This window comes from Chlorocebus sabaeus, chromosome 21 (assembly GCF_047675955.1).
Source record: "Chlorocebus sabaeus isolate Y175 chromosome 21, mChlSab1.0.hap1, whole genome shotgun sequence".
NCBI lineage: Eukaryota > Metazoa > Chordata > Mammalia > Primates > Cercopithecidae > Chlorocebus > Chlorocebus sabaeus.
This window is the reverse complement of record NC_132924.1, coordinates 37,044,313-37,071,829: the sequence shown is the minus strand read 5'-3', so window position 1 is coordinate 37,071,829 and position 27,517 is coordinate 37,044,313. Positions and strand designations below refer to the sequence as shown.

General features: G+C 40.6%; 1 protein-coding gene across 5 annotated transcripts in view; it reads right to left on the bottom strand.

The window, feature by feature from the left end:
- OSBPL3 (oxysterol binding protein like 3) overlaps nt 1-27,517 on the bottom strand; it is a 183,698-nt gene that overhangs the window by 31,705 nt on the left and 124,476 nt on the right. For 3 of the 5 annotated variants that reach the window (XM_007981848.3, XM_073009041.1, XM_073009039.1), the window contains 6 exons: nt 24,372-24,502; nt 20,961-21,068; nt 14,527-14,661; nt 12,939-13,032; nt 6,731-6,981; nt 2,686-2,823 (listed from right to left, as the gene is read on the bottom strand). In XM_007981848.3, coding sequence (XP_007980039.2) covers nt 2,686-2,823; nt 6,731-6,981; nt 12,939-13,032; nt 14,527-14,661; nt 20,961-21,068; nt 24,372-24,502 — 857 coding nt within the window. The remainder of the gene's footprint in view (nt 1-2,685; nt 2,824-6,730; nt 6,982-12,938; nt 13,033-14,526; nt 14,662-20,960; nt 21,069-24,371; nt 24,503-27,517) is intronic. The other 2 variants (XM_073009042.1, XM_038004749.2) reach the window with 1 other exon arrangement.

Below are 27,517 nucleotides of genomic sequence, written 5' to 3'. Positions count from 1 at the left end.
CAAGCTCTGCCTCCCAGGTTTGCACTATTCTCCTGCCTCAGCCTCCTGAGCAGCTGGGACTACAGGCGCCCACCACCACGCCCAGCTAATTTTTTGTATTTTTAGTAAAGACAGGGTTTCACTGTGTTAGCCAGTATGGACCTTGATCTCCTGACCTCGTGATCCGCCCGCCTCAGCCTCCCAAAGTGCTGGGATTACAAGCGTGAGCCGCTGCGCCCGGTCATTCTTACTATTAACACTTTATATTAAAAGGCATTGTAGGCCAGGCGTGGTGGCTCAAGACTGTAATCCCAGCACTTTGGTAGGCCAAGGCAGGCGGATCCCATGAAGTGAGTTTATGACCAGCCTGACCAATACGGTGAAACACCATCTCTATTAAAAATATGAAACTTAGCTGGGCATGGTGGCACAAGCCTGTAGTCCCAGCTACTTGGGAGGCTGAGGTGCAAGGATCACTTGAACTGGGAGGCAGAGGTTGCAGTAAACTGAGATTGTGCCATTGTACTCCTGCCTGGGCAACAAAGTGAGACTCTGCCTCAAAAAAAAAAAAAAAAAAAAAAAAAAAAAAAAAAAGGCATTGCAGAAGTTCCCAGTAAATATAAGAGCAACAGCCATTTACTGAATATTTCCATCAGTGTATTATTTTGTTTAAGCCTTACTACAACCTATTAGTCAAACATTATCATTCCTAATTTATAGATTAAAAAAAAAAAGGGAGGCTCAGAAAGTTGAAGGAACTTACATAAGGTCACGCTTGGAACAAACTGTGGAGTTAAGATTGGAAGCGGGCAGGTCTGCACATCCTACACCCAGCACATCCTAAACTACTAACAATAACCACTTCTCTTTCTTGCTTATTTCATGGAACTAAACGCTAAGTTATGTAACCCTCTTTCTGTCTTTGTCCACAGGTGCCCAGGAGCTCTGATTTCTCCCCACTGTGCCAGCATAGGAAACACACAAACAGATCTTGTTTTGGGCCCTGTCCCACCAGGGCTCAGAGGACTGAAGCTCAACTTTACACAGCTCACGTTACTATTCTTTTCTTATAGCTATTCATCCTGTCCTGATTGTCCGCTGTAGTTTGAGGCTATTTTTGGCCTTTATTTTTTCACAAGAGTGCATATGATACCATGGAAACCAAATTATATTTTCATTTATTCTCATTCTATTTTAGGTTCAGTATTTAAATAACCCAGATGAATTTTGAATCACACAGATTATCTTATCCCCTTTAACTACTGATTTAGCTCCCTACTTCCCCAGTATCAGTCCATGTTTAATTTCTTGTTTTAGCTTCTAACTGGCAAGCTACTGACAGTGTGCTTTGGGTTACTGTATATTCATTTTCCTTCAAGTTCCAGAGAACACTCCTTATCATTTACAGTTAAGATAAGCACTATGATCATAAGTCTCTCAGCCAACCCACGCTTCCCTTCCTCTCCCTGTAGTGCAAATCCATTGATAAAGAGAGCAGCAAGATAAAAGAATATTTTAGCAATCCACCCCCCTTTCTCCTTAGTTCTCTAAGAACTGGGGGCTGAGAAATGTACAGAAACAATGATGTTTAATGTTCTTAGGGATTTAGGGATATACAGAGAGTGAACGTTTTTGATTGCTACCTTAACAAGGTGGGAGAGGGTATATTTTATTTTTTAAATTTGTTATAATTTTAAAAATATTTCTGCGTATCTTAGTAAGAGAAGGTTTTTTAAAATTTTCAATATGTATACACTCTATTTTAGGTAAATAATTCCCTGTTGACAAGTATTTTAGATGTTCCCACCCCAAATTATTGATGCATGCCAGCAATGACAGCAAACACTCATATAACATGTATCTTCATGTCTCAGACACTGCTCCAAGCGCTTTGCAGACAGTGTCTCGCTGAATCATCACAAAACCATGTGAGGTACATACAACTGTCATCATCTCCACTCTCAAGAGCAAACTAAAGCACAGAGAAGCTATGTAACTTGCCCTGGGTTATAATGCTAGTAAGAGGTAGAAATGAGATAGGATGGATCCTAGGCTGTCTGATGTCTGAGTATTACTCTATGCTACTTCTATGGCAAGAGTGTGATGGAACCTTAGGCTGCATGAGTACAAGGTTGTGCATCCATCAGATGAGGGCAAGGACTCCTATCCGGATCCCTCACCCCCACCCCACTGCGATATCCTAGCACCTGGAACAGTGGCAGGCACATGGTATACGTTCTAGAAATAATTTATTGATATGAATGAATAAACACATCAATGAATGATTCCTCTCAAATCAAAATTGAGAATAACACATTTATCTGGCGCTACCCATTCTGCTGGGGGCATTCATGCTCTGGAATAACGATGTCAGTGTGTTAGGGAGCAATGTTAAACCTCTAAATTGAAGGTTGGGCCAACGTTCATCCTTTCAAAATTCCTTGTGCTAACGATTTTAAAGAGAAAGGACACCGGCAATGCATGTAGCCAAGCAAGTGTGCAGAATTACTGGTGGTACCTTTATGCCCCTGGGTGGTGGCTTGGCTTCAGTGGAAGGGAAATCGATCCCTCCCTTTATGTTGAAAAGCACTGTAATTATCTCGGCTGCTTTGAAGCCAGTGAAAGGTGGGAAATAAATATTTCAGAAGCACATTGAATGGGAGACATAAGCAACCCCTCCCAACAAGCAAAAAAGGGTGTATATACCTGTTCTGAAAAAAACTGGAAGCCCTTGTCCTCCCGAATACATTCATATGTTTCTCCAAGAACTGGATTAAATGGCTTGCTCCCAGCTCGGTAGTAGCTAGATGCATACGCTGATATGGCAAAGGCTGCCACATACACCTAAGGACAAGAGAAAAGAACGTTGTCACTTCTGTGTCACCAAGAGCTTTATTGTTCACAACTTAACAAAATAAAACCTCTATGATTTTCTTTCAGAAAGCCAAAGATTTGTCTTTCGTTGTTTAAAAACAACCAAACCAACATAGGTTTAAAATTGTAGGTTTAAATAATGTTTATTTGGGCCCCCAAACAAATTAATCCAATGTTTTCAAGCTGTCCGTTTAGCTTGATGCCTAAAAGTTGGGAGATGCTATCAAGACGATGACATTTCTAAACTGGACTACTACACTGTTTCTGGAAACTGTTAAGCTGAGTCCAGTACTTTTAAGCCTGACAGTATCTGAGGATCTTGATAAGGTGCTAAGGCTTTAGGGGTGGAGTGGGGAAAGAGTATTAAAAAAGGAGTGTTAAAACATCCCTCCAAAACTCAGGAATCAGCATCATAAATTTAACCATTCAAAATGTGATATTATAGAAACCAAAACATTCATTTTGACCAAAGAAAATCTGAGTCATTTCCTAAGCCTGGGAAACAAGCCACAGGATATAGTGACTTTAAAGTTCTGCTTTTTTGGGAGGAAAAGTGAAACATTAAAAAAAAAAAAAAAAAAAATTAAAATAAAGAGCGGAAGGAAGAAAAACTTTACGTGAACACGAAGTGAACAAAGTCTCTGGGCGGCCCTCACTGTGAGGTCTTGGCATCTTCAGCGGTTCCCCGTCAGGGCACCAGGGAGGCACATTACCTTCTTTGTCTTTTTTTCCATGTGTGTGAAAACAGTTAAGCCTAAGCAGTGATGGCAAATTTTCCTTTCTAATGTCGGCTAGTAACAATCTCAAGATTTCTTCTTCCCAGCACATTTCATGCAGTTTCTTATACTGAAGAAGAGCTGAGTGCCTTTCATAAATGCTCACTAGTCACATAACCTTCCTTTATAACCTTCTGCTAAATTTTTGGTGCTGCCTATAATAGGGGCCACCTCACCACCTCATGCTATAGAATTCTCTAGAGCAGCTGGATGGCTTATAAAAATCGCTGTACTTGGCTGGGTGCAGTGACTCATGCCTGTAATCCCAGCACTTTGGGAGACCAAGGCAGGCAGATCCGCTTGAGTCCAGGAGCTCAAGACCAGCCTGGACAACATGGCGAAACCTCTTCTCTACAGAAAAGATACAAGAGACGTAGCTGGGTGTGGTGGCACATGCTTGTGGTCCCAGCTACTTGGTAGGCAGAAGTGGGAGGATTGATTGAGCCCAGGAGGTCGAGGCTACAGTGAGCCGTGACTGCACCACTGCACTCACTCCAGCCTGGGTAACAGAGCAAGACCCTGTCTCAAAAAAAAACAAAAAAACAAAAAAGGGCCGGGAACGGTGGCTCACACCTGTAATCCCAGCACTTTGGGAGGCCAAGGTGGGTGGATCATGAGGTCAGGAGTTCGAGACCAGCCTAACCAACATGGTGAAACCCATCACTACTGGCCAGGCGCGGTGGCTCAAGCCTGTAATCCCAGCACTTTGGGAGGCCAAGACGGGCGGATCACTAGGTCAGGAGATTGAGACCATCCTGGCTAACACAGTGAAACCCCGTCTCTACTAAAAAATACAAAAAACTAGCCGGGCGAGGTGCCGGGCGCCTGTGGTCCCAGCTACTCCGGAGGCTGAGGCAGGAGAATGGTGTAAACCCGGGAGGCGGAGCTTGCAGTGAGCTGAGATCCAGCCACTGCGCTCCAGCCTGGGTGACAGAGCCAGACTCAGTCTCAAAAAAAAACAAAAACAAACCCATCACTACTAAAGATACAAAAACAAGCCAGATGTGGTGGCATGCACCTGTAATCCCAGCTACTCAGGAGGCTTAGGTAGGAGAATTACTTGAATCTAGGAGGTAGAGGCTCCAGTGAGCTGAGATTGTGCCACTGCACTCCAGCCTGGTGACAGAGAGAGACTCTGTCTCAAAAAAAAAAGAAGAAAAAATCAACTACACTCAAGTCAGTCCTACTTGTGACTGCCTGTGTTCTTGAAACCTGGGTGTGTGTTCCTCTCCCTGCTTCTCCACATTGGTAACCTGTGAAACAGTACAGCCACACCGTGTATGGATTGCTGAATCAACCCTTAGTCACCTTCACCATGTAAAATAGAACACAACCGATGAAAGAACCTAGTGCCATGCATGATGCTGTGGGGAAGAGAGACCGAAGGGGAGGCAGAAGGAAGCACTCTCCCTATGGGTTGGCAGCATGAGGAAGAGTCCAGGCAGGGGCATAAGCAGACCTGCAGGTTAGTAAACAAAACCCATGCGATAAGACTCCTGCTTAGTGGTTCTGCTGGGGATGAGAAGCCTCTCCTCAAACCTCTGCTCAAGGGCAATTACACCAATCAATCACCTGAATATCCTAAGGGTCTCTAAATTGCCACAGGATGAAACATCTTTAAGAAACTTTCACCCACAAAGCCAATCATTTCCTTTAAAGAAAAGAGCTGCCCACAAATGCTGACTTTTAACACTTGCCTTAGAAGCTATTTCTAGAAGCTTTGCCTTCCTTTTATTCAGCAAAAATTATCTGGGGACAAGTAACCAGGAAGAGTTTAAAAAATACAGCTTGTTTGTGTCTCCTACCCTGATTATCAGTGACAAGAAAGAAAGTCTTTTGGGCCGGGTACAGTGACTCATGCCTGTAATCCCGGCACTTTGGGTGCCAGGGCAGGAGGGTTGCTTGGGCCTAGGAGTTCCAGGTTGCAGTGAGGTAGGACTGCACCACTGTAATCCAGCCCAGGTGACAAAGACCCTGACTCAAAAAAAGGAAGTCTCTTTGATAGGGGAGGCCCTGGAGACTGGGCAGAATGACGATGGGATATCTCTCTCAGACAGCAGGTAAGATTTCCCCTTAATCTTCAAATCATAGAAGTAATAATGTTTTAATAAGCGCTAAGGCTGCAGAATGCTTAGAATGTAGAAAAGAATAGCATCCTCCATCAATGGGGGGTGCCGGCAAGGCTAGGTCTGTGAAGCCGAGGGGGCACTCCAATTCCAATGTAGCCAACTGGCAAACGCCCAGGAGAGAAACTCTGCATTTGGGGGACACTGATGTCCCAGCATCCCATAGAAACAATGACCTTACTGCTCTAAGGGCACTGAATATGAAGAAGCAAAAAGAGGTACAGACACCCACGTTCAAGAACAAAGGCAGTCACAGTCATAGAGAGGGCTGATCTGCCCGAGTCTTGTCCTTTGAGTACTCCATTCCCAATCTCCCTACCCATGAGATGGGGGAAAGATGAGAAATACTTGGAAGCCCTTTTAAAAGCCAGCATGCTGTGACTGGAGCTGATGCCAAGTAGAGAAGATGGGCTTTTCTAAGACTTTTTTTTAAGTACTCTATAAAATAAGAGGGAGAGAGAAAAAAAGAATATTTCTGATGTGAAAACCTCCTCTAGTGAACTTTATTTTCCAAAAACCTAGGAGCCAATGGGACAATTCCAGAAATAAACACAAACATTCTCAGGGGAAACTTACACTGGATGAGAAAAACAGCTCGAGAAATTAAATTCTGTCCACCCAGGGAAGTAAAAATAAACATGCAGACAGCCCTAAAGACATGTTTTCCAGCCGGGCACACTGGAACAATCAGCTAGAAGGCTTCTGGAGAAAGAGGAAGCACGAACCCACAGAACAGAACTACCCCAGGCACCGAGTGCCACAGAGAAGCACCCCAACCCTGCCTCCAAATCCTGACAAGGTGACTGGAAACAGCCAGGCGGAGGAAGCCAGACAGCTCTGAGTAATGAACCTGTCTATAGAACAATCAAAATGAAACCGGAGGGAAGAGGGGCTGTCTTTCTGATGGGCCCCGTGAATGGCCTCGTGGCTCGGGGATTGAGGCTGGACAGTGACAAGGGAAGGCTGACTCCTCACCATCCTTTCCAGGGGGCTGGGAATCTGCGCGGCCTTGTCCAGGAGCTCGCTGTACTCCAGCTCCTCGCAGAGCCTCTGCAGTGTGTTCAGGGGCTCGTTCAGTTCCACCGGCATGGCCACCTTGGACAGGTCCTTCCCGATGTTGTTCCTCAGGATGTTCCACAGGCTGATGTTACTGCTGCTCGGGCAGGGTGCCGGCAGGCACGTTCTTCTCCGGGACTTCGCTTCCCCACCACTTTCAAGAACAGGCCCTGAAAGGGAAAGAGGCCTGGTTGTCTCTACAAAGCTTTTCATTTTATTCTGTTATTTTTAATCCACGAATAAAACCTTACCTAGCAAGTACTCAATGTTACTATTAAACTCAGTTGTCCAGAGTATGACTGGAAGTCAGAAAATCAGCAAAAGAATTCTGAGCAATTAAATACCCAAATTGACACACACTAAAACCCATTGACTTTATTCACAGGGAAGACCTTGAATTGCTCCTCAAAATCTAGTTCCTCATAGCTCATACACACTTAGAATAAAACTGGAAATTGGATTTCTATGCCTATAGCTGCTTACTGTTTATAAAAACTTGTAAAGTTTAAAAAAAAATCATTTAAATTCTGGTAAAACAATTGTGTTTATTACAGGAAAATAATAAAGGAAATAATGGTCATTTCATTGCTCCACCATTCCAAAATAGCAGCCGTTTATATATTGGAGTATCTTCATTTCATGTTTTCTCCATCTGTGTTGTTCATACTGTAAGCATATTTTATATTCTGCTTGTTCAGCTAACAGAGTATTTTTCCATATTATTTAAAATTTTTCTAAAACATCAGTTTTTGCTCAATATCACTAATCATTAGGGAAATGCAAATCAAAACCACAATGAGATATCATCTCATATCAGTCAGAATGGCAATTATTAAAAAGTCAAAAAATAACATGCTGGTGAGGCTGCAGAGAAAAGGGAACACTTAAACGCTACTGGTGGGAATGTAAGTTAGCTCAGTCATTGTGGAAAGCAGTTTGGCGATTTCTCAAAGAACTTAAAATAGAACTGCCATTCAACTCAGCAATCCCATTACTGACTATATACCCAAAGGAACATATATTGTTCTACCATAAAGACACATGCATGTGTATGTTCATCACAGCACTATTCCCAACAGCAAAGACATGGAATCAGTTTCAATGTCCATCAACAGTAGACTAGGTAAAGAAAATGTGGTACATATACACCATGGAATACTGTGCAGCCATAAAAAAGAATGGGATCATATTCTTTGCAGCAACATAGATGGAGCTGGAGGCCATTATCCTAAGCAAAAAACACAGGAAGAGAAAACCAAATGCATGTTCTCCCTTGTTAAGGGGTGTTAAACGTTGGTTCACATGAATAAAGAAGGGAACCATAGACACCAGGGCCTGCTGGAATGTGGAGGGTGGGTGGAGGGTGGATAGAGGGTGAGGATCAAAAACCTACCTATTTGGGTGCTATGCTTATGACCTTGGTGATGACATAATCTGTAGAGTAAACCACCGTGATATGCAGTTTACCTGCATAACAAACCTGCACATGTACCCCGGAACCTAAGAGTTTTCTTTTAACGTCATTTTTAATGACGGTAAAAATATTTTTTGCCTGTATCTTTGATTATTTTCTTAGGATACAAAGAAGTGGGATTACTCTGTCAATAACTCTGAATGTTGTTAAGACTTTTGATTCACGTAATCAGACTGCTTTTCAAAAAGGCTGCCCCCAACTTCCCCATTTATCGGCAGCAGATGTGAGCATCCATCTCCTGAGGACTCTTGAGGCTTGTCATTTTCATTTTTAATTTCTGTTAGATGGTCAGGTGGATGGTGTAACCTCCTTGTTTTAGCTTACATTTAAAAGATTTCCTGTGTGGTTTGGAGTGCTTTCACGAGCACTTTTGCTTTGCTGAATTGCCTGCCTTCCTATTTATGTATTAAGACCATACTCTTTTGTTTTTATATTTGTTTTACAATTTAATCCCCACTTGGCATTTACCTTTAAATTTGCTCCATGGAGTATTTTGATGAATGACACCCATTTTAGGTATGTCAATCTATCAATCTTTTCCTTCGTTTCATGCACTGAATTTCCTATCCTCCATTGTACCTATTTTCAAATGAAATCTCTTGCATTTTTTAATTTATATATCAATAAACATACTTTATTGATATGTATTTTATTAAACATACATATTTAACATTTACTAATTATAAAGCCAATCACTGAATAAAGGGGCTGCTCTGATGAACAGAAACACATGAAAACAGGGCCACACTGTGCGTCTCATGTTAATCTAATCATCCAATTAGCTTTTGAATTTGTTTTGCTTTTTTAAAATTAAATTAAATGTTTTTTGAGACAGGGTTTTGGTCTGTTGCCCAGGCTGGAGTACAGTGGCATAATCTCAACTCACTGCAACCTCTGCCTCACCAGCTCAAGCAATCTTCCTGCCTCAGCCTCCCAAGGAGCTGGGACCACAGACGCATGCCAACATGCCTGGCTAATTTTTTGTATTTTTGTAGATATGAGATTTTACTATGTTGCCAAGGCTGATCTCAAGTGATCCACCCACCTCAGCCTCCAAAGTCCTGGGATTACAGGCGTGAGCCACCATGCCCAGCCTGTTTTAGTTGCTTAATATGGGTAAATACAACATAGGTAAATAGCTGCAAATGGCAGTTTTAAAATTAATTAATTAATTATTGAGATAGGGTCCTTCTCAACAGGCTCACTCAGGCCGAAGTGCAGCGGTGTGATCATAGCTCACTGTAACCTTGACCTCCTGGGCCTAAACAATCGTGCCACCTCAGTCTCCTGAGTAGCTTAGACTACAGACATGCTACATCACTCCTGGCTAGTTTTTGTATCTTTTTTTAGAGATAGGATCTTGCTATGTTGCGTAGGCTGGTCTCAAACTCCTGGTCTAAAGCAATCCTCCTGCCTCAGCCTCCCAAAGTGTTGGGATTATAGGTGTGAGCCACTGTGCCTTGCCTACAGTCATTTTTGAAAACGGTTTTTCATGTAGTCTCAAAAAATTTTCTTTGATTACACTAATCTAAATTTTGAAAGAGTGTTATTCCACCACCATCATAACCACCAATACTACTAACAGCTAACACGTATCTGGCATTTTATTCTGTGACAGGCAGTCTTCTAAGCATTTTACATGCATTATTCCCACTTATCCTTTGTAACTACCACTTGTGGTAAACAGTATTATTATCCCCATTTCACAGATGAAGAAAATAAGGCATAGAGGAAGTAAGTATCTGGTCCCAGAACACACAACCACTGAGTGGCAGAGCTGGGGCTAACCAAGGAAGTCTGGTCCCTTAATCCACATTCTTAACCACTTAACTTCCCCAAAGTACCCAGCATAGAGACAGATCCTAATATGTGCCCAGCAGCATTGTGGGGAAGAAATTTATAGGAAATAGTCTAAAAATCTCATGTTTACTACAAACTCAAACAATAATAGTGTATTCAAGACCTTGGTCCTAACGTAGGCAAAATGATGCTATGAAATGTAAAGGTTATTTCTGTATCCAATCTTTTCAGTAGAGTATTGATGCTTAGAAATATAATCTCCCCCAAACCCTGGGAATGTCTGTAAAGAACTGGGAGACACACATTTCTAGTATTCAAACACTGACAAAGAAGAAAGCTGGGTTTTGCCCAGTGCTTGTTCAAGAAAGGCAATGTAGGCCAGGCATGGTGGCTCACACCTGTAATCCCAGCAATTTCAGAGGCTGAGGCGGGTGGATTACTTGAGGCCAGGAGTTCAAGACCAGCCTGGCCAACATGGTGAAACCCTATTTCTATTAAAATACAAAAGAATTAACTGGGCATGATGGTGTGTGCCTGTAATCCTAGCTACTCGGGATGCTGAGGCACGAGAATTGCTTGAACCCGGGAGACAGAGGTTGCAGTAAACCGAGATTGCACCACTGCACTCCAGCCTGGGTGACAGAGTGAGAATCTGTCTTCACACACACAAAAAGGCAATATTAGTTAGCATTCTAGCAACATGGCTGTAGAGTACGATAGAACCAGCTCTAACCTCTAAGCTTTTCCTGGCTGGTGTCAACACAGCATAGCTGTGGTCTTAGGTTCTGAACCATGTCCTCTCTTTATCTTTGACCTCTGAACACTCCATTAACTCTGTACTCCCTATGGCTCCCTCTCTATAAGACTCAAAGAAATGGAGGACTTCCACATTTGTCAATCCTCCTCATCTACAGTGGGAGCACCACTTTAGTGTGTGTGCTGTTTACCAAGGGAGTGATGTTTCTTCATTTCTCTTTCAACTTGCCTCCTTGTTTTTCTAGAAAAATAAGTAGCACACAAATTTGCTCTGGTGTTTTTGGCCTTCTTCTTCCAACCCACTGGTTCTTAGACTTTTCCACTAAGGGGTTCATCTCCCAAGAAACATTTCAAACAAAACACCAACCATGAAGAGCATCTCACTTCTAGCAGGTGTGATACTGAAAGGATACTCTTCCAAAGCATGGTAAAACTACCTGCTTTCTTCCCCTATACTGCGGTCCCCCAAAAGGTGGCTCTTAAGCATTCAGATAACAATTCATCAGTTCACACATACACAATGAATTGAAGAACACTGAAATATCAAAAAGGTGCCTGGCATGGTCCCTCTCCTCCATGTAGATATGAAAATAGGTGGTGCTTTGAGTATCCAATGCATAGTGCAGACAAACCTAGAGACTCCAAGGCAAACTGAGTACCAACACTGGTAAGTGTTTGATGCTACAAGGACCCACTCAGAGAACTGTCCAGGTAGGCAGATTCTTTTTAAGGGCACCTTCCTAAACAGGCCAGTCTGCTTACTGAAGTCCTAAATCAGAGCTGTTTAGGGGGCTAGCCAGACACTCCAGATATTCCACAGTTTGAACCAGCATTATGAAATATCTTTCCTGCCCATCATTTCCCTTCTTGGGATCAAGCAGTAATAAAGGGTCATCTTAGGATACCCTGAGGGGTCCATCCAAGAGGTAGCCATTTGTTACTTTCAAATGTGTTGTTTTGAAGAATCTGAAGCTAAATGACGACTTGGATAATATCTTTTATTATACAAGTCCTATCACATTCCTAAATTATAAAACTTCCCTGATATCTAAGGGCAAAAAACCATATTCTAACATGTCCACAGAGAGAACATTAGACTGCAAAAGGGATATCTGGGCCAGGCACGGTGGCTCACACCTGTAATCCCAGCAGTCTGGGAGGCCGAGGAAGGCAGATCACTTGAGGTCAGCAGTTTGAGACCAGCCTGGGTAACATGGTAAAACCTCATCTCCACCAAAAAATACAAAAATTAGCTAGGTATGGTGGTGCGTGCCTGTATTCTGCAGTTACTCCGGAGGCTGAGGCAGGAGAATCGCTTTAACCCGGGAGGCAGAGGTTGCAGTGAGCCAAGATCGTGCCATTGTACTCTCCAGCCTGGGTGACAGAGTGAGACTCCGTCTCAAAAAAAAAAAAAGTATCTCTTACGTTTTTTATATTCATATAATTGGCATACACTCACTTTATAAAAATAAAAATTTGTACAAGCAGACAAATTTATTTGAATTAATACATCTTTCACATGTGGGCGCTGTCTCCTCTCCTAGATTATAAAATCCTAGGGGGTGGGGTCCATGTCTTAGTTTTCTTACATAGTACTTGCTAGAGCTCTTTGCTTGTAGCAGGTCCTCTACACCGTTCACCCTTGAACAACACAGATTTGAACTGCATCAGTCCACTTGTATACAGGTGTTCTTCTGCCTCTGCCACCCCTGAGAAGGCAAGACCAACCCCTTCTCTTCTTCCTCCTCCTCAGCCTACTCAACATGAAGATGACCAGGATGATGACCTTTATGATGATCCCCTTAATGAATTGTAAATATCTTTTCTGTTCCTAATGACTTTCTAAATAACATTTTTTTCCTCTAGCTTACTTTATTGTAAGAGTACAGTCTCAAATACACATAACACACAAAATATGTGTTAATTGAGTGTTAGTAGTTAAATCTTTGGGGAGTCAAAAGTTATACATGGATTTTCATCTGTGTGGGGTATCAGCATATACCCCTGAACCCCCATATTGTTCAAGAGTTAACTATACAACATATTAGTATTCTAGAAAATCCAAACTTTTCAGAGATTAAATAATGTAAATCTTACCCAAGGTCTGTCTCTCATTATCTAAATCATTACTGAGATTATCTAAGGAAAGATTATCACTTATGTCACTGACGTATGAGTCATCATCAGAAATCTATGGGAAAGAAGAAATAACATTCATTAGAGTTAGAATAAACAAGAGCCAGATTTTCATAAAACCCTTACTCCAAATGATCAAACATGATGAGTCCCACACTATAAATACTCTTGGGTACTGTTTTCATAAAGGTCCATATACCAATCTGCCAAGGAGGTGTTCACAACAAATACCTGTTCTTAAAATTCTTATACATTCTGAATTAGTTCTCACAAGAAAAACAGCAAGCAAGCTCAAGACTGTTATTATAAAGATTCTTATTAATTCTGACTGTACTTTTAGAATTTATTAGTGTTTGAGTAGAAGGAGTTACAATTTGTCTTTGAGCTATTTGTGTAAAAAGTATCTTCTATGGGAATTAATACATAAACAAGATGACTATGTCTATATTTAAGGGGTAACATTACTAGTACACACTGACACAAAGCAATGTTAACTATAATACTATAATAACTGCTATTCAGGAAAGTATAATTGTTATGCATCAATTTAAAACAAATAATGCTATAAACCAATATTATAATAACCACATTATGAAAAAAATATAATTATATTATAAATCAATGTAGGTTAAATTTCATGATTAAGAAACATATAGGATGCTAATTTCCTTCTCTGCAATAGACATATTACATTATTAAATAGGTAGAAGTCAAAATTATTAACCTGTACTTGAAAAGAAATATAGCACTTCGAGAGGCTGAGGCGGGTGGATCACTTAAGGCTAGGAGTTCGGGGCCAGCCTGGACAATATGAGGAAGCCCGTCTCTACTAAAAATACAAAAATTGGCTGGACATGGGGCGCACGTCTGTATCCCCAGCTACTTGGGCGGCTGAAGTGCGAGAATTGCTTGAACCTGGGAAGCAGAGGTTGCAGTGAGCAGAGATCACACCACTGCACTCCAGCCTGGCTAACAGAGTGAGACTGTGTCTCAAAAAAAAAAAAAAGAGGCCAAGCACAGTGGTTCACACCTGTAATCCCAGCACTTTGGGAGGCTGAGGCAGGCGGATCACCTGAGGTTAGGAGTATGAGTTTGAGACCAGCCTGGCCAACATAGTGAAACCCCAGTCTCTACTAAAAATACAAAAATTAGCCAGACGCAGTGGTGCATGCCTGTAGTCCCAGCTACTTGGGAGGCTGAGGCTGGAGAATCACTTGAACCCGGGAGGCAGAGGTTGCAGTGAGCTGAGATTGCGTCACTGCACTTCAGCCTGGGCAACAGAACAAGGCTCCGTTTAAAAAAAAAAAAAAGTATAACAAATTTAACACATCAAGTTACAGAAATGAGAAAATATCCAATGCTCTCTACTTTTTCTTCTCACATACAGTATCATTTTTGGGTATGAGTTATGATAGAACTCTCAGAATACAATGACTAAAAAGGGCCACTGAGTTTAGTATTTCTGATTATGGACTGTTTACTGAATAGATTAACCAGCAAAGCAACAAGAGAGATTTTTGAGGCACCTAACTGTAAACATTGCTCAAACCTCATTTTCTGAAGAGCTTGGAGATAACAGAACTTCCTGAGCATCAAAAAACTCGGAAAGGGAGTCAGTGATGGAGAGTCTACTTTCATTAGAAAGCTGATGAACTAGAGCTCGGTTTTCATCTCGGGAGTTTTCCTATTTGAAAAACAAAACCAAAAATGTATACATTTAGAAACATTCTCAAGAGAAAGAAAATAAGTGATTTAGCTGCACAATACACAAGGTCACAGGCCCATGCAAATAAGCAACTCAAAGCAGAGGTCAGCTCCAACACTGAAAAGTGAGCCTCATGCCAAACACAAAGTTCTCCCCCAATATGGGCACCTCACAGGCACTATCACTTCTCACACACATGCAACAAATCACAAGGCAAAAAACAACTGTCCAGGTCACTCTTTGTTCCATTTAAAAAGGGAAAAATTCCAATGCTCTCTGAATCATATCCTCTTATTCGCTACAACTGCTGGATGTTTCTTTTTATACTAAAATTTCCTCTGCATTGCACTGAATGCATGTCCTTGCATGGCTGGTTCACAGCAACATTGCTTTCTTCTGCCTCTATGCTCTCTGAAGGAACAATATGCTGCTTTGGCTTTTGTCAAGGTGTCCCTTGACAAATACACAGTGTGTTTTGGTCCAGAAGCACCCTGGTGGCAGATAATTTATTATTCATGGATGAATGATATAAGTTCTCTTTGTCTGTCTCTTTCCACCCACAATGACTCTGCAAGGAAAGGAAGTCCCCAGTCCTCTTTATAAGCCTCTGTACAAATAACACAACAGAATATCATTGTTTTCTCATCTCACATGACCCTCTATTCTCCACTCCCCTGGGTCTGGACTTTCCCTCTGGGGAGGACTAAAGTCCTGAGCTGGCCATGGCAGGATATAACAATGAACCAGACAACGTTTGTGGACTGAATGAGTGGTGAGAAAATGCATCCAACACATATCAGACTAAGCCTGTGGAATAGACAAAGTGCTGGCAAAGTGGAGAGATTGATTCTGATTAGGGAGATTTTGTTTGGGGAGGGCTTCACGGAGGTGGCACTTGAGGAAAAAGAACAGATTCAGGACAGGATGATTTGATTTCCTTCAATCAGAGTAGACAGGTAGTAGTAAAACCACTCACACGTTTTATTGGGATAACAAAGGAGTTGCTTCCCTATCATCCAGAATAATCTGGGGAAAAGGCAGATTATATCTTGCCCAGAAATTGTCTGAATTCAGGACACACCCCTCAGTCTCATAGGGAGGGGATGCTATGACAGGAGGGCCATAGCAGATTTTCGTAATAAAAGGCAAGCGGTCCCTTTGCAAATTGGTTGCTTCCGTTTGTAAATATGTATCTACAAACTGTTGAAATATAGATCCCGTTCCTAAATAAGGGATCTGCCCAAAGTATTAATGATCCTACCCATTTTAATACCCATGTAGCCTTCAGAAAACCTAGCCTCTTCTCTACCCTAACAAAGAGATCACTTTAGAATCTGTAAGTATCATAGCTGTTAACTTCAAGGAAAAGGTCTCTCTCCTCAAAAGAGCCAGGCATAAAGCTATCGAGTTTGAAAACATCATAAGGAACAACAGCTTCTGTAACACTCACTCAAACAACAGAATTGTCCTGTGTCTTCTGTGTGCTCCTGTCACAAGAGATGCTCATAATTTATTTACTTGTTCTACTCATTAATTTATTACTAGTCACTCCTGCTCTCTCTGTATCTTCCTCCTCCTAGACTGATGGGTCCGAAGGATTTCCTGGCTGACCAACACTGAAAATAATACTCCTAGCCCCTAGCCCTTTCTGGTGTCTTCCTGTATGTACTAAAAACTCATCAGCAGTGCTGCAGCTCCAAGTCTCCAGCATGGTGTCTTAAACAACTCAGGACCTCATTTGTTAAAATATTAACCCAGTCAGTTCAATTCAATAATTTCCTTTCACATATGTAATGCATGACTGGTTGCTTATCTATTGCTTACATTACAAAAAGTTAAACCAAGGATGTCCAACCTACAGCCCGGGGGCCACATACGGCCCAGGACGGCTTTGAATGTGGCCCAACACAAATTTGTAACCTTTGTTAAAACATTATGAGATTTTTTTGTGATTTTTTTCCTGGCTCATCAGCTATTGTTAGTGTTAGTGTATCTTATGTGTAGCCCACGACAATTCTTCTTCTTCCAATCTGGCCTAGAGAAGCCAAAAGATTGAACATCCCTAAGTTAAACAGAGAGAAGGGAGGGAAAGGAACATTCACAGTTCACACTATAACAACCACTACAAGCATTTTGACACATTTTTCTTGTGAAATAATCATGCTATTTTCATATCTCTATATATGTAATTTTATAAAGTTCGCTCAAACAACATTGCAAGATAGATTTTTTCAAAATTAAAATGCATTCTGAAAACAAAAATATGTATTCAAAACAGAAAATTTAAAAATGCAAATAAATATCACTTCAAGTCCCACTGTATGAATGTGAGAGTGGATGTGGCCCCTATTAACTTGCTGGTATTTTCATATTAAAATATTTGTGTACAAATTTTATTTTGAAAAACTGGGATAGACAGTCTACATATTGTTTGCTTCATTCACTAACCATTATATTGTGAACGTTTCCCAGACCATTCAAAATTCTTTGAGACAATGAACTTTAATTGATAAATATTTTATTATATATTTGTGTCACAGAGTAATAAAATCAGGGATGTTTACAGATTTGCAAAAATGGTTTAGTACGTTTGTAAATATATCTTTGCTTGTATCATGTTATTTCTTAGAATCAAGTTTTGGAAGTAGAATTATTAATAACTTTTAAGGCAAAATATATATTACCTAATCACATCAACAAGTAAGGAAACCTCTGTTTTTTCTATATTAAAGGCACTACATACCATAATTTAGAAAACTTTTGAGCTAATCTGTTTTAATTTTCATTAAGCTGAATAGTTACTCCTTTTTAAAAAACAAGCTTGTAGAGATGTTAATGTAGGGAGAGGCTGGATGAAGGGTTCATGGGACCGCCCTCTGCATTTCTTCGTACTTCCCTGTGAATTTACAAATATTGCAAAATAAGTAAAAAAAAAAAAAAAAAAAAAAAGAAAAAGAAAAAGAAAAAAAAGAAAACCCATACCTATCTCCCTCTCTCTTTCTCTCTCTCTCTCTCCCCCTGTGTGCGTGTATGTGTGTGTGTGTGAGAGACAGCGAGAGAGACAGAGAATTATGGCCTTTTTCCATTTACTTATTAAAGTTTTAAGTTACTTGATATTATTTGTCCATTGGTTACATATGAAAAACATTATCACTGATTTAACATTATCTCAGTCTGTCAATTTCACTGAAAATATTTTTCCCAGTCTATTATTTGTCTTTTTTTTGACACATTACTTTTTCCTAAAAGACAGTCAGATCTAATCAACATTTCTGTTGCAATTTTTTTCTACTGTACCCCAATTTAGAAAATCTCTATCCTAGCAGTTTGATATTTACATTAATATTTTTCAGTTTGAATTTTTATATTTAACTTGAATTTGCTTTTGATTCATTTTAGCATGCAATGAAGATTTAAACTTCTTTTTAAATTGCTTTGAGCAGGGCATGGTGGGTGGTGAGTGCCTATAATCCCAGCTACTTGGGAGGCCAAGGCAGGAGGATTGCTTGAGTCCAAGAGTTCAAGGTCAGGCTGGGCAACTCCAAAATAATGGTAATTAATAATAATAATGTAATAAACTTCTTTGAGCTGTGCCAACCTAATTTATTAAATAATCCATCTCTTTGCCATTGGTTTTTGATGCCTTTTTGAACCATAATCTTTATTTCTTTTATATACAAAATAATGTTTATGCCTAAGAGTTACTCTGTCCCATTCTTACCCATCATCACCTTATTTTAACTGCTGGAGCTTCAATGAGTATTTTATTTTCTGGCTTGGCATACTGTTCTTCATTATCTAGCAGTGTATACTATTGAGAAAGGAATTGCTTTGGCCTCATTAGATGTGAATTTAAATACCAGTTCTGTCTGTTACAAGCTGTGTGTCTGGAGGAAGTTATTTAACCTCTCTGAGTTTTAGTTCTGTCATTTCTCAAATGAAACCACCACCACCCACCTCACAGAGTCACGGTTAGGATTCTGTGAGGTAATGCATTCAAGTGCATACTGATATAGCAAGCAGACAATTAAAAGAATTCAGTTCCCTTCTCTTCCAGACTTCTCTTTAAAAGTTTTGGCCTTTTTTAGTCTCTTAAATGGACATTGGATATAGTATGGTGTTACCTCCCAAAGTCACTTGCCCTTTCATTTGGAATCTAAAATAATCTGAGAACTGATAACTTAATAATATTAAATCTTCACATTCAGGAATATAAAACAGGAGAAATTTGGAGGTTGTGGAGTAATTTGATTTTTAAAAAGGTGGGCATTTTAGAATTCAATTAGCCAGGCCCAACACCAAGGATGGGTAATAGATGAGGCTAAAGAAAGGGTAACAAAGTGAGCAAAGAAAGTGAGAGTTCTAAAAAGAGAGCACCTTGGGCTGACCCCATTGTTGGAGTTACTGAAAAAAAGTTAACTGGAGTCAAGTTTTCAGTCTGGGAGGCCATTTTCACTTACTTTCCTACTTATGTCCTGAAGGCAACAATAACTTTACCTTTGCTGGGAAAGTTAGCCTGAGTCACTCCATGATAAAAGGGATAAAAATAAGGGAAACAGAAAATTTCTGAAAGAGGAAATAGATACAGATGACAACTGCATCTAGACTCAAGAAGGCTGTTTTGGAAGGTGTACGTTTGAAGAATGTTATTGTTACCTCTCAAAGACAGTGTACAGCATTTCAGCTTTCAGGTATGTTACTTTTAAGATCAGTTTTAAAATATGCATTTTAAATATATAGTTTCAAAACATGTATTTTAAAAGACTTGTGATTTTGGTTTCCTTTCCAAAACACAAATAGTTCCAAGTAGACATGCCAAGCATAAATTCATAAAAGAATAAATGAAGGTTGTGTATTTAATTACCTGTTCAATAAGTAAATTGTGATAATACTATTAAAAAGGTAAATAACTGTCTGAAAACATGCACAAACTCCAGAGAATACCATAGTAAGTGGCAGCTGGTCAGTGATGGCTGATCCTGGCCATGACTGGGTCCTGCTTTTAGAAAATGTGCAGATTCAAAAGAGGGCCTGCCCAGGCCTAAAGTCAACGCGCCGTAAGTAATGTTTAGGTGCTCAATGCTGCAGGTGACAGTTTAGGTCTGGGCTAAAATATCTGAAAAGTGACCTCTTGGGGGTAGCATTTCTATAAAGGAATGTCATACTTAACCCCTAGCATGTGCCTCGGAAGTAGTAGAGACCCATGAGCTTCTGTCAGACAGACGGTGAGGCTCATGAGAGCGGATGGGCCTGTTCACACATGGCACCATATGGTCTCCAAATGGGTTCGGTGCCCGGGGCCCTACAGTCCATGTACTGACTGACTTCAGCCTCAACTCGCCTCACCACCAAGCACAATGGCTTCCCAAGGAGTGAAGGTGTGTGAGGGTTTTTTTTTTTTTTTCTGAGGACAGGAAAAGAAGGATGAAGGATTATGATTAAACATTACAAACTTCTTTTAAAAACTTATATAAACACACACCTCTTGTCTATTACCTGCCCTGTATTTTTTATTTTAAGTGTACTCAGTCTAATTCATTTCTTAATAAAAATTTAGCATATCTGAAGCAGGCATATAATATAAAAAATAGCTTAAAAACAGTTTTTATTTTCACTACTCTTTCCTATTTATTTTTTGGGTAACCTACTTGTACTTTTCTGAAATTTCTCATTTTAAACATGCAAAGGGATGTTTATTTTGGATAAACATCCCTAGTCTTGAGGAAAGAACTTTTTAACATACTTTTAACTGACCAAGAGACACTTTAATTGTAATGAAGTATTTTTTTTCCCTCAGAGTGTACAGCCGCATTCTATAAAAGAAAAATAAAATCGCAGAAAAGGGAGAAGGGAACAGCCACAGAGAAAGGGCTAGAGGGGGAGGAGGCTGGCAGGGAACCAAGATACTGCAGGTCAGAGTAATGTAGGTTTCTTCAGTAGTAACAAGAGAAAATGTTTCTCTCTCTATAGTTCCCACTCCAGTACCACTTAGTGAAAGGAGTGACATTTAGGAGCGAAACAGGGTGAAGAAATACAAAAGAAAGAAGAGTTCAGGGGTAGGGAGCAGTTTAAAAATGCAATTAGCAGCATACGCTCAAGAAAGCGTTTGAGCCCGAGACCCCAGTCCATGAGCCAGCTGCGGCCAGCACCCAGAGGAGGAGGGCAGAGAGGTGAACAGCACCCACGAGGGGAAGCAGGGAGGCCGTGCAACTGGACAGATGGTATCACAGGAGCGGATGGCAGCTGAGGAGACATTACCAGATGAGAAACCTACCCACCTCTGCCAGATTGTCACCCGACTTGGCAACAGCGGGGGAGTCGAGGAGCAGAGACTCGGCATGGATTCTGCGTAAGCGTTCTTTAAGATCTGTGTTTTGTGCTAGGGCCTGGAACATGTTAAAATAGTGGGGCTCTGTTAATAAATGGGGATGTTTCAGAAAAGCACAGCAGTGGGCCCTGCAGGAGCAATCTCTAAGAGTTTGATGAAATTCCAGGTGACGTGGTCTGAGAGTACACTTTCTGGACTTTTTCCTTGAATGCTCTCCAAGACGATACTGGTTCTGAGATGCCTGGGAGATGACAAACTGGAGGTTCTGGAAATGATGCTCCTTCTCTCATTCCAGACATGGAAGGAGGGTTGGTAAGCATGACAGAGAGGGAAGTCACAGACACTGTCAGCTTCTGTTAAGACCGGTGGTCTGGAGTCTCTTTGGTCAAATCCCTTCCTAAGGAATCCAGGCTTCTATCAGCTTTGAAGAATACGCTGTCCCCACCCCTTATGATTGGACATATTTCAATGTTACTTAATTATCATACCCATTGAATCAGATATTAGAAAGTGTGCTGGAGGCCGGGCATGGTGGCTCACACTTGTAATCCCAGCACTTTGGGAGGTGGAGGCAGGCAGATTACTTGAGGTCGGGAGTTCGAGAACGGCCTGGCCAACATGGTGAAACCCCATCTCTACCAAAACAAACAAAAATTAGCTGGGCATGGTGGCGCATGCCTGCAGTCCCAGCTACTGGGGAGGCTGAGGTGGGAGAATTGCTTGAACCTGGGAGGCTGACAGATGTTGCAGTGAGCTGAGATCGCGGCCTGGGTGACAGAGTGAGACACTGTCTCAAAAAAAAAAAAAAAAGAAAAAGAAAAAAGAAAAAAAGAAAGAAAGTGTGCTGTGTGCTGTGAAGTAGGACTTTGTGAAAGATTTTTATTCTTTTCCAATATGAGTATTGATTGTTCTATTCATTCTTCAGGACCAAGGCAATTTATTTCAAAAAAGAAATGAGTAAACCTCACTTACCTGCACAAGGGCTTAAGGACCATGGCTCTGGGAATGGGTAAAGGTGAGATGAAAAGCGCATCTGAGACTACCCCAGGTCTCCTTTGTATTTCCCCGGGCAGGCCCCATTCCTTATCTCAACCTCTCAACTAGGAGGAAAGTGACTGAAAGGTAAAGGAAGCTGTTTCTTTCACGTTGATACTCCTGTGCACTTCATGACCAACTGTTCTCCAAAGGTCTGTCTGTGGAAGGGGATAAGTTCTCCTGACTGTCTTCCCAGACACTCACAGGATCAGCTCCATGGGTGCTTGCACGCAGATTCAGCCTATATGTCTGTGTTCCTGACTCTTTTCCAAGAAGCTCTGAGCCTTTTCCATCCACCAGGGCCTGCAGGACTGACCTGCTGAAAGCACAGAAGGATGTGGCACTGCCTAATCCTCTGCCTGGATCTCCAGCAGGGATGCTGGCTTTATTTTTCAGTCCCCGCAGAACATATGGGCTATTTGAAAATCCTTGAGGACCACTTAAGAAGCACTGTACAAGAGCTAAGATCACACAACCACATGTAACAATCTCTCTGGAGCACTCACTTTATTCTGGCCAATATGTCAGTGGTACGGAGGCTAGAATCTTAGTACAGCCTGAAAATTGTGCTATTTTATTAGTTTTTCTTTCCTTTGTAAGCCACAGGCAGAAGAAGAAAACATAGCAACACTGTACATACAACACCGACATACCCATTCTGATAGCTCTTACGTGGTTCTAAAAGTTTTATTTTCAAAAAATAAGTCTTAAACTCAATTGTGAATCCAAGCCAAAAAGGAAAGAAAGGATCATTCAGTTTTATCCGAAGTTTCCAAAATCACGAATATGGGTGAGAATGAATTCCTTAGTGAAGGTGAGAACAGCCTTGGCCTAGGACACCACAGCCAAATAGGTCTCAGTGGCCAGACAGGCAGATTGACAAGATGAGGCTTCTGTGGGAGGAAGCAGGGAGAGGAAGACCATGGGGAAAGCAGCCTTGGAAGCCCATCAGAGGTACCTTTTGTAAATACACTAAAAGCTAGCTTAATGGGAACAATAAGAAACTCACGGAAAAAAACCAAAAACACTTTGCTTCTGCTTCTGTCAAACCAAAATGGCACCCAGTGTATGGCTGTCTGCTACAATAAAAAGGGGGCGATTCTATCTGTGACCTTAAGACAACATTAAGACTCTTTTTATATATGGAGCAAGCCAATGTCATTTTTAATTTCTTTTGAAGATAATATACTTGGAATGGTCCATGAGTGAATACTCCTTACATATTCTACGACAACTATACGTGCTACTGGCAAAGGATTTATCACTAACATTATATCAAGAGCATCACTTTTCTTAGCAATACGATGAACAGAAAATATGAATCAACTTTTTCTAGTTCTCTCAATGCCTGTGTTGGCTTCTGGTTACAAGATCCTAAAATTCACCTCCCCTACCTGACCTGAAATAGAAAATTCAGTATTGCTTCAGATGGTGATTTCATATATGTACACATTCTTTCTTTTTCTAAAGTAGGAATTCCAAAGTACAGGAAAAGAGTAAAACCAAATCAGTATGATATTTCAAAAGTTCTCTAGCCTCCTAATAGATGTAGGGTAAAAAAAAAAAAAATCCAGATAACTTTATTCAAATCGAGGTAGGACATGGCACTTTAATGGAGCCTAACTATTCTGAAGAATTAATTGAAACTGATGAAAAAAAAAAGAGAGAATGAGTGACAGAATGGCTGAGAATCATTTGGGACCATGTCAGTGATTTTCCTGTTACTATGAAGGTATAGTGATTGCCTGACAGGCACTTTCACGTGACTCATCACTTTGTAGCCACAGCAGGTGGGGCAGGGTGGGGAAGCTAAATGTCTTGTACTATCCAATCAAACAAAATAGCTCTCATGTCTTTCAAAGAGTGGTAAACAGGATCAGTGCTTTGCAATCGAGAAGGTAAGAGCATGAACTGGAAATTTCACTCTGCCACCTGTCATTTGGAAAGTAAGGCTAAACTTGTGGTGTCTCATGCCAATAAAATTTCCTCCAAATTGTCAGATTTTGTAAGCATTAACAGAAAAATGTCTGTAAGACATGCACACATACACACAAAAACGTACAATAAAAATGTTAGAGAAACAAAAAAATTTAGATCAGTCAGAGGAAACCAAACTTAAAGAAGTTATCACTTAATAAAATACTAGCTATTAAGATTTGGATAGGTAAGTTTTGGTGTATAAACAGATTTGATGAAAGATTAGAATATAATTTGGATAATTTGGTTTTCTCCTGAATTTTCAACACAACCATGGAAATAGAAATTACAAAACATTCATGAGCCTGGACACATCTCAGGCAGTCCTGGATGCAGACATGTAACTTACAGATGACAGGGCATTCTTCAGACCAATGACCTGAGCAGATGGGGAGGAGGAGGCATCCTGCTCCATCAGCTGCTTCAGTTTCTCTCTCTCCGCTGACATGATATTAAAAGCTGACCTTAAAGTGAAGTAAACTATAGAGATATAATCATTATAAAAAGGAATAAGGAGGCATAATTAAAAACAAAATACCGTAAAAAAACTATCTCTTATAAAAGAAATAAGCAAAGTAACAGCCCTGAATATTTTGAGTGTAGCAAATGCACACTCTACCTTGACTTTTAAAAAACACATTTGCCATGTAAAACACTCTAATGTAAACTAAGGCCTCTGGATGATGATGTGTCCACGTAGGTTCATTGACTGTAAGAGATGCAGTACTCTGGTGTGGGATGCTGATGGCAGGGGCACTGTGCCTACATGGGAGCAGGGGGCTTATAAAGGCTATGCACTTTTGGTTCAATTTTGCTGTGGACCTAAAATTGCTCGAAAAAAATTAAGTCTATTAAAACTAACTCCCATTCACACACATCTGGCAATTCTAAGGCCCCTATCCACTATAACGTCTCATGACTTTATGACTTATCATCAGGATATTTTGACATTTGGACTTTGCTTCTGGATCCTCAATGATCTGTGTTTTGTTTTGTTTGTATCCCCAAAGACTGGAAAGGGTTAAAAACAAAGCTTATTGGTTTTTCAGGGGAAATGTTAACACTGCAGCAGAAAAATTAGCACCTTAATCAGGTGATTAAAATTAACTATCGGCAAGACTCAGGTGGACCATGTGTCTCCAGGTAAAGTACGCTGAAAAAGATACATCATCTCCTTTGGTGCATACCAGCCAGGGCTATGTAATCTGAATTTGATCATGAGGAAACATCAGACAACCCCAGAACGAGAAGTGTTTTATTTTTAAAAGTTGGCCTATACTATTCAGAAGTGTCAATTTTATGAAACAGAAAGAAAGGCTGAGGAACTGTTCCCAATTAAAGGAGGCAAAAGAGGAATGACAATGAAATTGACTCAAGGGGCAACATGATACTAAAGGCATTATTGGGAAAACTGACAGCATTTGAATATGGAAGGTAGAATAGATAAAACTGTTTCAATGCTGTATTTCCTGAATTTGATTACTATACTGTGGTTATATAACAGAGTATTCCTATTTTATATACTACAGTATAAAGCCATGAAGAACAACGTGGTGTATGAATCCTACTCTCAAATGATTCCGAAAAGTGAAAGTGATGTATGTAGAGACAGTGATAAAATAAATGTGGCAAATATTTAAAATGAAGTATTTGGGTAAAGGGTATACAGAAGTTCTCTGTATAATTCTTGCAACTTTTCTATAAGTCTGTCATTGTTTCGAAACAAGGTCTTATTGTCTACCTTCTTGCTTGTTAGCCCTTCCAGCTGCAGGATCCAGAACACCCCAGCTCTAACCCTGGCATTCAGCTACTCTGTTCCTGAGTGAGCACTCAGGTACAATGAGGGCTTAGCCACTATGGCCTCCAATGCCTGAACTGAAGTTTTAAAAAACATTAACACATACAGCAAAAAAAAAAAAAAAAAAAAAAACATTATTCATTAGGTTTTGATCACATCATGTACAAATTACTTCCTAGGGATGAGGAAGCTGTTATCTAAATTACTGATCGTGGCTATCACATTTCAATATTATCTTTCCAACCTCCTTGATTATATTTTGTTTTAGAAGAGCAGGAAGACGGAAGAGACTCAGACACAAGTCTTCTCAAATGACCTAGCACATTACTGAATTCCACAGGGCTGCATTTTTAGAGGTATTGTTATTCAAGAGTGGCCTATTTAGTAACACAGAAACTAAATAGGCATTATTGACTTACTTCATTTAATAGCAAAGAGGACAACTAAACCTCTCTATATGTTGTTGCTGAACTTGCCTGAGGTTGTGGCATTTAGTGATGGACATGAAACATCTTAACAAAGTCACAATTTGTGTACACACACACACACACACACACAATGGTTCTGCTTCTGCCAAGAGAAGATGGGGGTCAAATGGAACTAAAATTTTCTAACAATGCCTATGAAACACACTTAGCTCTTTGCTTTAAACAATTTAATTGAGCAAAATAATAGGCAGGACAACAGAGTGACCAACAGCTGGGGCTCCACCATCAGCCCTGGATTCTTCCCTACTCCATCATCTATCCACTCCATGACCTTGGATGAGTAAATGATGTGCCTGAACTCCAGTTTCCACATTTGTAAATGGGGATAATAATAACTTTTACTTTAAATGGTTGTCATGAGGATTGAATGAGAGAGAGAATGCAGGTAAAGCACATAACACAATGCATGGTCTGTAATAAATAACAAGTGTTACTGCAATAATCATAGTGATACCAATGAAGGAGACACATGAGGATGAAAGTGATGGTGACTGCAGTCTCTTGAAATGTTGGCAGCAGCTCTAGAGGACGCTTTCATCTTTTGCCAGGACAAAGCTTGTAAATAACTGCACACAGGGTAGAAATTCTAGGAATGAGGGGTTGGCCAGAATCCATGGAGTCGTAGGAGAACAGCCACAGGAGGAGAGCAGAAGCCACACAGTTACGGACTACATCCTATGTCCTATTAGATAGGCACTATGCCCCTCCCCTGCCTGCCACACACACAGGATGCCCATGGCCATCTCAGCGGATCCCCCAGGGAGCTACCTCTCCACTGTCCGGTTTATTGCTCCAAATAAAATAAATGTGGCACTCAGCTGGCTGCCACTTTTCCAAATCAATTCCTCTGGCTTCCAGGTGACCCACAGAAAAGCAAGGCTTTCCACCAAATGAGAAGAGTCCTATATAAATTTTAAAAACTGGCAGAATATACAACATTTGGTTCAAAAGGTACAGCTGACAAGATTGCGGCAGGTGTAAGATAAGCAGAAAGAAACTCATACAGTCATTATATTTTATTGTGAGGTATAAAACGCTTCCTAAATCATCTGAAAAAAGGGTTTGGAAGACTAGATCCCCGTGTACTAAATTTCTTAAATGACTATTAAGGCCCACTCAGGATGTTAAAATAGTCATTCACAGCCACCTAACGATCTGCCACACACAGGGCAACGATCAGAGGTTGCTCGTGAGAGACCCCACATTTAC